This window comes from Danio rerio, chromosome 9 (assembly GCF_052040795.2).
Source record: "Danio rerio strain M-AB ecotype USA chromosome 9, GRCz13ab, whole genome shotgun sequence".
NCBI lineage: Eukaryota > Metazoa > Chordata > Actinopteri > Cypriniformes > Danionidae > Danio > Danio rerio.
Window position 1 is genome coordinate 6,187,501 of NC_141029.1, and position 11,609 is coordinate 6,199,109.

General features: G+C 38.8%; 1 protein-coding gene and 1 long non-coding RNA gene across 4 annotated transcripts in view; both read left to right on the forward strand.

Moving 5' to 3' along the window:
* pdzk1 (PDZ domain containing 1) overlaps positions 1-11,325 on the forward strand; it is a 32,301-nt gene extending 20,976 nt beyond the window's left edge. The window contains 3 exon segments of one of the 3 annotated variants that reach the window (NM_001128670.3): positions 1,813-2,112; positions 7,010-7,336; positions 10,698-11,325. In NM_001128670.3, coding sequence (NP_001122142.3) covers positions 1,813-2,112; positions 7,010-7,336; positions 10,698-10,766 — 696 coding nt within the window. In that variant the 3' untranslated portion in view covers positions 10,767-11,325. 3 annotated transcript variants of the gene reach the window in all.
* LOC147842240 (uncharacterized) overlaps positions 1-11,609 on the forward strand; it is a 1,176,585-nt gene that overhangs the window by 394,909 nt on the left and 770,067 nt on the right. The gene's annotated exons all lie outside the window — the stretch shown is intronic.

Sequence of the window (11,609 nt, forward strand, 5' to 3'; positions counted from 1 at the left end):
TTAAATTCATGAAATGCTTATGACAACTGTCTCATTTGCTTAATTATGTCATTGTGAATGCAAAGATGACATTTTTCGCAATGTCTTTGTCATGACAACTTGACATTACCAAGGCAACATAACTGGTCATAAATCTGTCATAAACATGATTGTCATGAGGCCATTATAATTGTATCATTATAACAGCATCGTTATTATTCTTCTTGACCTGAACTACAGTAGTACAAATTACATTTGTCATTACATATCATCAGTGTTTAATTTGTATATGAATAATTCCTGTAACAAAACCAGGAAATAAAAGTTATCGTGACCGAAGTCAAAGAGCATAGAATCACCAAGAGGGGATACTCAAAACGTTCCATTGCAACAACAGCACCCAGCAACAGCCCCGGATTACGCCATTTCGGGGCAAAAGCGATCCATTGGATCTTATTGTCGTCATGATGGAAAGCAGCTACTTTGTTTTTTATTTACATTTTTATTTAAAAAGCGCATTAAAGCTGAGATACAACCTGTAAGACGAAAATACAACACTTACTATCACAATCATCAGCACGTTTGATAGTTATTTTACAGACTTATATTATGCTGTTGTTCTATTGGACAACAATCGAACATTTCATTCCAAAATGGCCGCCGCGCCATCTAGTGGCTGTTTCCCCAAATCGCACTAGAGTGTCGCCTCTTAGTGATTCTATGCTCTTTGTCGACGTCTAAGACTAAAGAATATACAAGATGTGTCACTCGTATACTTTTGATTGAGGAAAAGTGTAAAAGTGTAGAATTTGATGTTTCCCCATTCAAACAGAATGCCCGAGCATACTGCCCAAAAGATGTTTCAAAGATGGCCGGCAAGTGAAATGACTTGCCTTAAAGAGACTTTGCTAACGTCCACCACACAATTTCAGTTTTCTCGACACATGGCGTCATTAAACGGTGACAGCGCAATAAAAACAGCATCACATTTCTGAACCATTTACTATTCAGTTCACTTCACAATTACGTGTCAAGTAAAAAAAAAATAATAATGTAATGACTCATTTAGTCTAATCTTCAAGAAAAGCCCACAGTTACCTCTTCTGTCATGTTTTCCAGTGTCCCTGGAAAAAATTAGCCAGTGTCCCTCAACTATCTTATAAAGAATCCTCTCTGCTTCAGTTCTGCCTACAACATGCAGTCATTAATTACATTAAGATGGTCCTGGTGCCCACTATAGTTTTATACCACTATAACATATTTTAACATATTTTGTAGCACAAACAACTTAACAGCTTTGTAAGCTAAATATATTGTTCCTGACACTTTAATAAGCAAATATAAACGTAATAATAATAGTAAAAAAACATTTAAAAAGCAAAAATTTACATGCCTCACTCCTTCCCATAAAATGTGCTTGTTTGTATGTCGGCCATTTTGGATGCAGTGTAAGAAGTGGTTCCTAACATGCCAGCCAATCAAAGGGCATACCACTAGAAAGCCCAGGATGTCCTCCGCACAGTACAACAGGACTTGACAGAGTAGCTCAAAAAATTAAAAGAAAATTCATGAAAACACTTGGTCCACTACTGAGGACGCAAGTCAATGGGCTGGAATATCCTTCCTCTTTTGTGTTACTGAGAAGACAAAAATCTCACAGATTTAGAACAAGTAAAAGTCAAGTAAACCATGATGACAGAATTGTAATTTTTAGCTGAACTATCCCTTTAAGTTCGATTGAACACATTAATAAGCATTTACCAAAAAAAAAAAAAAAACACGGTCACAGTGTACTATCATTACCATTGACTTTACTATATATGTGTTGCATAGGGTGGGGTTTCTCCACTTCTGTACTGGGAGGAAATGAGAGGATCTCTGCTCGGATATCCAGACAATGAAGCTGTAGCAATACCTGCTGTGGCTGCAGCTGTACCTGCAGCCGCAGTCGCAGCCACACCCGCACCTGCAGCCACACCTGCACCTGCAGCCACACCCACACCTGTCCCAGCAGCAGCTGAACCAGCAGATGTTGACCACAAACCCAAACTGTGCCGGCTGGAGAGAACTTCTGCTGGGTTTGGCTTCCATCTCAATGGCATCCAGGGTGTTCCCGGGCAGCACATTCAAGAGGTGCAGTCAAAGAAATGATGATGATCGAAATCACTTTATGTTTTCAGTGGTCATTAAAAATGGTAATATTTGATTTTATTGTATTTATTCAGCAGTTATTATACTGTTATACACTAAGATTTAAGTTTAAGTTAACTTTTCACAACAAGGGACAGTGTACAGAGCTGAATTGCATATAAAATCACACATTTGAATGATATATTTTAAGCATTTTTACATGTTTTAAAGCATCATACGCATTGCACATGAACAAGAAATGAGTAAGATGCAGCTACATAAAATTCTATAACATTAGCTACTTAAAATAGATTTTTTTTTTTTACAAAATTACTGAAAATATTACAATTTAAAATCAAATATTCAAATTTCAGTCTCTTCCTGTTTTATTTATTTTTATTTTATTTTTTTGCTTGTTCTGCCACCAACCTTATTTCTACCATATTCACATTCTGTATGTACAGTTATGTGAAGAAAAAAAAAAAAAATAGGACACCCTATGAAAGCCTGGGTATTTTGTAATGTTTTAAAATTTATTTAAAGAGCCCATATTATACATGAAATAGGGTCATACCCTGGTTGTAAGGGTCTCCAACAACAGTCTAATATGCATGCAAGGTCAAAAAACACTTTCATGGTCTTATAATCTGCATTTATTTTTACCTAATTATCCCAGCGACTCCTGTATGAATCGTCCAGTGATTCATTTGTTCCCAAACCCCTCCTTAGCGCGGAGCTAATCCGGCTGATTGGACCGATGACAGTCTGTCGCGATTGGTCGACTGCCTTCAGTCAGAGAGGGAAATGGCCAATAGCTAATCAGCAATTTAAAAAGTAATCACAGTTCATACACGCTCGATAGTGTAGGCGTGGATTTTAGCTGCCACACTATGGCGAGTGGACAGTGCCACGGATAACCGAAAGAAGGAGACAGTGTACTCGCCATACCACACACACACACAAAAACACACACACACACCTCCGGATGACAACGCTCCCGCTTCTGCCCGCACCCGCCAGGTTTTAGCCTGAGAACCCGCTCCGTTTTCTGCCCGCCGCGCCCGGTCCCGCTAGAGCGGAGAACACAACCAAAAATCACCCAGTATACAGTCCAGACAGCAACGCTGTCTGTATAAACACACACACACAGCACAAAGCTCGTTCGTTCGTTCGTTCGCTCTCTCTCTCTCTCTCTCTCTCATACGCGCGCGTGCGCACTAACACACACACAAGCACCACGCAGACTCTCTCTTTCTAATTCGCATAGCAATATCCGTGATATTGCTAGACAGCCCGCTCCCGTCCCAAATTAAACCCGTTACCGACCGCTCCCGCGATTTATTCGGAAATTTATTCCCGCGGCTGTCCCCGCACCAGATTTCTGCGGCGCGGGAATAAATTTCCGAATAAATCGCGGGAGCAGAACTCTAGCATGGAGCTCCATAAACAAACAGCACGCGTCGCGTTTTTAACGTGACTTTGCACGCGATAAGATAAAATATCCAGTTAACCTGATACAGTACACGCGGTTACAAGTAACAAATCACAACTAAATACATTTGCAAGCTAGAGTCAACGAGGCAACAACTTTAACCGCACGTACTTACACTTGAGAAATGGAAGAAACCCATCCTGACGTCCATCAGTTACTCTTTACTGATCCTTCCTTTAACAAACTCAGATGAAGTATTCTTTGTAGCATGTAGCTTCCAGAAGTTTCCAACTGCTTGGTTATAATGCTGATGTTTCATCTTTGGGTAGAGACTCAATATAATGTCCATCTGCAGTGTGACTTCAATCGACCGGCATGTTTGTGTGCGTGTGTTTGTGGGTGTGCGTGTGTTTGTGGGTGTGTGTGTGTGTCTGGGTTTCTGCGTCAGAGGGCGGGGCCTCAGGTTTGAAATCTCCCGGGTTTGCGCGTGCACGTGAATAACTTGGTTTCGTTCGTACGTCATGGCGAAACACCTAATGAGTCGGTATCAAGGCGACTCGTTTGAAGCACTATGAGTCGACTCTTTTATAGATGAATCAACCGTTTTAAACACTGTATTCTTACAGATTTAAGCCTTAGCTGGATACTTCACTTCACTTAGAGCTGTGTTACACACTACATGGAGGGGAATTTTCAAAAACCCATAATATGGGCTCTTTAATTTCGATTTTAACAATACAGAAAGGTTAATACAACTAAACAATTAACACTGAAGAAAAGACTTTTCAAGACCTTCTGTAAATGCAATTCTACAAACATGCATATTCTAACTGTGGACCAAGTTGGGACACCCTCACTCGCAGTCTTTCATAGGATGTCCTATTTTTTCACACAACTGTATGGGTGTGTGTGTGGGCATTCATTAATTCTTTTTTTTTTATGTTTTTTAAACAGGTTTATGTTGATTTCATGCAATTTCAACAAATACATTTAGACTAAACTATATATAAACCAAATAATACATAAAATTAATTAACATTTGCAGCATTTTAAAATACCAAAATCGAATATGTTCCTAACACATTTCACTCATGTAATTATAAAACATTTGAATATTACATTTATTGATTTGTCTATAAAATGGTGGAAAATGTCATATGCAATTCAAGTACATACAATAAGACCGACAATTTTTTGTTCTTTGAGTGTCATTTTAGCATAATTTTCAGAAATGCCTTCTTATTTATCAACATTGTGAAGACAAGGCCTTTTGATCTTGTTGTTGAATCATGTTGTTTATTTGAGTTTTGTTTTTAGTTTGTATTTTTATTTATTTATTTACTCTTTTATTTATTTATTTGGTATAGGCCTTTAACATCTGGCAAAGAGACTACCAATGAAAACTAGTCTTTGTACTAATTTGGGTACATTTGCGTTCTTGGTGAACGTAATGTACACTGTCCCTTGTGAAAATTTAACTTAAACCTAAATCTTAGTGTATGACAGTATAATAACTGCTGAATAATAACAATAAAATCAAATATTACCATTTTTAATGAGTACATGAGCGATGCGTTCAACATTTTTATTGTAGTTCTATCATTTTGTAAGTTGACAGACTTAGGGAGAGTTCACCTACAGCTAAAAAATATTTCATCGTTTACTCACCCTTCACTTATCACAAACCTGAGTTTCTTTCTTCTGTTCAACACACACACAAAAAAGACATTTTGAAGAATGCTGGAAACATGTAACCATTAACTCCCATAGTATTTGTTTTCCTACTATGGATGGTCAATGATTACCAGTTTCAACCTTTCTTCAAACATCTTAGCTTCAGCAGAAGAAAGAAACTCATAAAGGTTTGTAACCAATTAACGCTAAGCAACTAGTGAATACATTTTCCTTCATGGGTGAACTATCCCTTTAAATCACACTAGTTATACAACTTAAGTGTTGGTGATTGACACTTCTTTGGCTCTCGGCAAAGAAGACTCTTTTTTTCCTGTCCCATCCATATCTCTCCTGGCTGGCTCCTCTTGTCTTGTCTTATTCTCTCTCTGAGGCTTTCCTTGCCCTTCTCTCTAAACCAGTGGTTCTCAAACTGTGGTACGTGTACCACTAGTGGTACGCAGGCTTCCCTCTAGTGGTACGCGGATGAATCAAATATGTAATATGTACATGCTACATATATTTAAAGAAATTATCAAAAATGATTTATATACGAATATGATGACATAAAGCCTATATTTATGAGGTCTAGGCAACATTTCCAAGTGCTAACAAACCAGGAGTTATTTCTTTTTTATGGTGGTACTTGCAAAGACAATTTTTTTCCGAGGTGGTACTTGATGAAAAACGTTTGAGAACCACTGCTCTAAACAATAAAGAATTATATATTTTATCAACTGGTCTCTGTACGCAATTAACACCATCTTCTTGATGAGAAATCTGGGTTCAGGGGAACGCAACTGTCCTGCGGGAACCATTGCTGCTGGATACATGATGGAAGGGAGGGAGAAGTGGTGCGTCATGTGCCTGGCCGCTCTGTCCCTAGAGGATATTGAAAATATTGATCTATTCTGAACTTTGATAGCAAGGTTTCTGCTGATGGGGGGGGGGGGGGGGGGGGGGGCTGGGGTATCAATGATTGATAAAAGTGGTCAGTGTGGCTCAAAACCCCATCAAGCTGGCCAGCTGGACTGAAGTGGTGCTAAGCAGAGTTGCTACTAATCAGACTGTGGTCATAGACTGCAAATTGGAAAACATCAGGGGGAAACTAGCGGCTTTGCTACGAGATTTGGACAGACCTGGAAACCAATGATAGACATTAGATATCAGCAAAATTGGCAGATATTTACCAACATTTGGACACCTTTTCTCTTTTGGCTTCCCTGCGACACTCCTGCCAGATGGTCTCGGCTGGTGACAAGCAACTTCCTCCGGGAAAAAAGATAACGAGACACTCTGAATTCCTGATCTCTGATCCAAGAACACCTGTTGCGACTGTACAGGCTTATACACACATGTACACAGCTGAAGATACAATCACTGCCTCCCTCCACATCCCATGCCTTCATGTGCTTTTACGCACCGGTGTGGGTAGGTGGGTGACTGCCAGATGACTGCCACCTTTATCAGATTATATTCACATCCCCTGTCGCAATGTTATGTCTATGTGTTTATGTGCCTGGTTGCTGGGTTTTCCCCCCTGATCTCACACTGCCCTACTTCAAGGATAGTCTGAGAGGGGCATTTTTCACTTCCTTTTTTTTCAAATGCATCTAATTTTCTCTTTCTCAAAGCTACCTCTTGTTTGACCTGTCTTCCCCTGACATGTGTGATGTTTGTGTATGGTCAGGGGGTCCGATTTCGCTACATGTAAAAGTGTATGTGACCAATAAAGGGTTTTCATCATCATTATAAACCTGAATAACTAAATAAAGCTTGTGATGTGTTTTCTGGCAGGTGGTGAAAGGTGGAGCAGCAGACAGAGCTGGGCTGGTGGATGATGATGTTGTTGTGGAGGTGGATGGAGTGAATGTGGAGATGAGCACACATGAGCAGGTTGTGAACCTCATCCGCAACAGTGGAGACACGCTGGTCCTTCTGGTGGCCGACAGAAAAGCCTATGAGCATCTCAAAGCAAAAGGGATTCCCATCACCCCTCAGCTGTTGAATAAAGAGCCCGCTGCTGATGTCCCGGCACCAGCTTACACACAGGTGGATGGGAGGAAAGACACAGAAAAGGACATCGAAAAACCGGCCACTCCACCTGCTCCAACACGTTCAAGGGTCAGTACTGAAAAATTAATACATTTTTGATTTAGTAGTTATTTCATATTAATTTGTAGGATCTAATTTGTACATTTGTGTTTGATTAGCTCATCCCCAAACATTGCGCCTTCAAATTTTGAGGCAACAAACTTTTTGAAAATTGTCAACCCTATTACTGCACTTGACTAGATTTAAGTTGAGTACACTAAAAATGGCCTGAAGTTTATTGCCTACAAAATTTTAAGCTGAGTCAATTTTTTACATTTTTGACAGTGAATGAGGGGTAGGGTGGAGTTTAGGGGCACGCCTCTCTTTAAAAACCATGTGTTCAAACAGCGAGGCAGTATCGCAGTAGGTAGTGCTGTCGCCTCACAGCAAGAAGGTCGCTGGTTCCAACCTTGGCTCAGTTGGCATTTCTGTGTGGAGTTTGCATGTTCTCCCTGCCTTCGCGTGAGTTTCCTCCAGGTGCTCCGGTTTCCCCCACAGTCCAAAGACATGTGGTACAGGTGAATTGGGTAGGCTAAATTGTCAGAAGTGTGCGAGTGTCAGAGTGTGGATTATTCCCAGATATGGGTTGCAGCTGGAAGGGCATCCGCTGCGTAAAAACTTGCTGGATAAGTTGGCGGTTCATTCCGCTGTGGCGACCCTGGATTAATAAAGGGACTAAGCCGACAAGAGAATGAATGAATGAATGAGTTAAAACAAATTGAATTGTATGAATTCGTAAGAATTAGCCACTGAATTCTGCCAATATGTAAAATAGTCACGTTTCTTAGAGACAATGTGAGGATTTAAAGATACACTAAGCAATATTTCTAAAAACAACAACAACAACACAATAATCATGTCAGCTCAAGTCCAAATCACACAGCAGCCATTCAGCAGTAGGAACTACAGAAGAGCTATCATGCACTTACACAATTGGTTAGGTTTAGATTACCTGTTATGCGTTCAGGGCAGGGGTGTCAAACGTATGGCCCGCGGGCCAGATCAGGCCCGCAATCGAATTTAATGCGGCCTGCAAGATCATTCTGTGATCTGAAATTTTTCAATAAAATATACTGCTGTTCCAATTGTGTCCACTGGATGGCAAACTTAATTTCATCCAATTCAGAAGCCTGAATCAGCATCAGTTTGACAGCCATCTCAAAGAGAAAGACCTCATCTATACTGTCATACCACGCCAGTGCTTTTCACACATAGACTTTATTTGGGCGGGCCACCCAGATATATTTGGTGGTGATGACCCATAAATAATACTATTATCATCATCCTTTTACACTTTTTTTGGTATCCGTCCAAGAAAACGAAACATTCGCGATCGATTAACCAGTGCAAAATCTTCTCTCGCTCTGTACGTTTCCTACTGCTGGTTCTGTGTGTGCGTGATCTGTCACTCACTCGGGAATTCTCACGTGCTCTGCAGACCAACAGAGATGCGACTTTTCCGCCTAAATGCATCTGACGGTAGTTTCTGAATCGCCTAAAATGTCCAAGATTCAGGCTTTACTTTTGCTTTCTAAAGTTGTCGTTATTTGTATGGGTTTTTGCATTACCATTTCGCAGCTGGCAGCGCATGCACAGCCACGAGAGAAACATTAAATGATTAATCATTAAATAAACTACCCATTTAAACTTTATACACGGAAAGAACAAAATGACAACTAGAATGGCTGCAAAGTATTTGTTTACCGTCAGAAATTTGGTAACTTATTTGCCTTATTTAAATAATCTACACTTTTTATTCTAGTAATTCTTGTAATTTTTTTAGCAATAATGTTTTTTATTCATTTTTTTTCTGATATTTATTTTTCATTTGCTGTATATTTTATATATTTAATGATGTTAATATATTACATACATTATACATATCTAAAAAGTTTGACAATACTATAAATGTCATTCCAATATAGCATTTTTAGAGAGAGAGAGAGAGAGAGAGAGAGAGAGAGAGAGGGAGAGCAGAGCACCCTTTACCTGTCAGTGGGTGCACATGGCTCCTAAATAGCATAAAAGTAAATTCAAGAGTTCACACTTAGCTGATGATTGATTATATGCAAGTTTGGCATGCTGTCCTGGGAGAGAGCCCTGAGCTCAAAGGTTCTTGAGCCCTGGGCTCCCTCCCGTTTGGAGGGCGAGAGGGGAGCTCTGAGCTCAGGTAGATCTCGACAACTCCCCCTTGATAAAAACTGATGACTAAAAATTGAATGCTATGAAAAGATATGCTGCATGGTGAGATTAACTGTAGTGCAAAATTTAGATTTATCAATTTACTTCTTGTGCATCTTTTTGGAATGTGGGAGAAAACCGGAGGACCCGGGAAAAACCCACGCAAGCACGGGAAGAACATGCAAACTACACACAGAAACGACCACCAGCCGGTTAAAGGACTAGAACCGGTGACGTTCTTGCTGTGAGGCGACAGTGCTAATCACTGGGCCACCGTGCTGCCCCATGGAGGGAAAGGTGAAGAAGTAGGGGTGGAAGGGGGGATTCTTCAAATCGAAGATGACTGTAGTGAAAAAACCCTGGCTCTTTATAGTGGGTTAGGAATGGCCTGATTGGTGGATCATGCATGCTAATGCAGAACCAGCCGCGTTCAATCATAAGCACGTGCTCCTCTCGAAATTAGTTTATGAATAAACTTCACATAAATAGTGAATTTCTATTATTTCAACAGCCTTTTTTAAAAATAACTTTAACCCAATGAAAAAAAAGGTGTATAACAGTGTCATAATAAATACAAATCAAGTTAAAAAAAACACATTAATTTTTGTTTGTTGCATGTAGTTCACCATTTATGTGCTGTGGGAAAAAGGTGTATTTTAATCAGGCTACCACTGCAAGTATATTTCAAACCTGTGGGAAGCCCTGCACACTAAGGTGATCTCACAAGGAAATTTAACTATATTAAGTTTTGTCAGTGTTGTGGCAGTTCAGAGTTCAGTCGTATGAAAATGTACCATTTGAAAAAGGAGGCGTGGTACCCATACCCACCCACCCTTCTCTATTTTTTGGACCAGTCCGGCCAACTTGAGAACAGATTTTTACTTCATGTGGCCCCTGAGCTAAAATGAGTTTGACACCACAGGTTTAGTGGTGCGTAATTATGCACAATAAAAATAACTACAGGAAGTACATGAAACAAGGACACCTTAATATAAAGTGTTAACAATATTTCTATTTCAAATAAATTCCTTTGATCTTTCTTTTCATTGAAGTACTGAGATTATAAATAAAGTATCAAATTTTTACAATTTGCATATTAAAAATGAGAGAACAAGTTCCAAAAACAATTTCCTGGAGAACATTACATTCTCATGAATCTTTATCAGTTTTCAAATCGATACTAACTTCAGCGTTTATCTTCTTACCCTAGTCTTCATCATCTTCCTCCTCCTCATCATCATCCTCAGCATCAGATGACAGTGAGGACGAAAGACTCTAGAGCAAACTTCGACACCAACAGATCCTCCACTGCTGTGATTTACTGACAGGTCGATGCACTTACCTGATCAACTATATACTGTACAATCTGTCAAGGGGGAAATGTCCATTTGAACAAGAGACTGTAAAACATTAATTAAAGGATTAATGGAAACTCTAGTGTTTCTAATGTGAATTCAGCTACGATTATTGAAGGCATCTAATCCATTGGGGATCTACAACAACAAATATATATTTAAACTTCCTTTCTTATACTTTTAATGCACAAAATATTCAATTTCAAGCAGAAAGTGTCTTTTTTTCATTTTCTGGTAGATGCTAATTAAATAAAACCTGCTGCTCTTTATTTGTTGTGACATCAAATCTAATTCTGTGAAAACATCTTATTTTAATGGTTCGTTCAGTACGTTTTAGTAAGTATTAGCATCATTGTTATTTGTGTATGTAATGTAATAGCATAATATATTATGTTAAAATATACAGATATCATTACTTATCTTTCCTGTTAAACAAAAAAAAAGTAGGATTATCCCATGTCATTAAATATTTCCAACTTTTTGCATTTGTCTTTCTGTCTCTTAATCTATTCTGCTTGATTACAGGTATATATATATATATATATATATATATATATATATATATATATATATATATATATATATATATATATATATATATATATATATATATATATATATATACGGGATGTCACGGTTCTGAATATAATATTGAACCGTTACGACATCCACAGTTCAATACGAGCTTGTGTTTTCTCGGTTTTATGTTTATGTTTATGTTTACTGCTTCGGTATTATTGTAGCCAAACTTGTGCTGTTTACAGTGT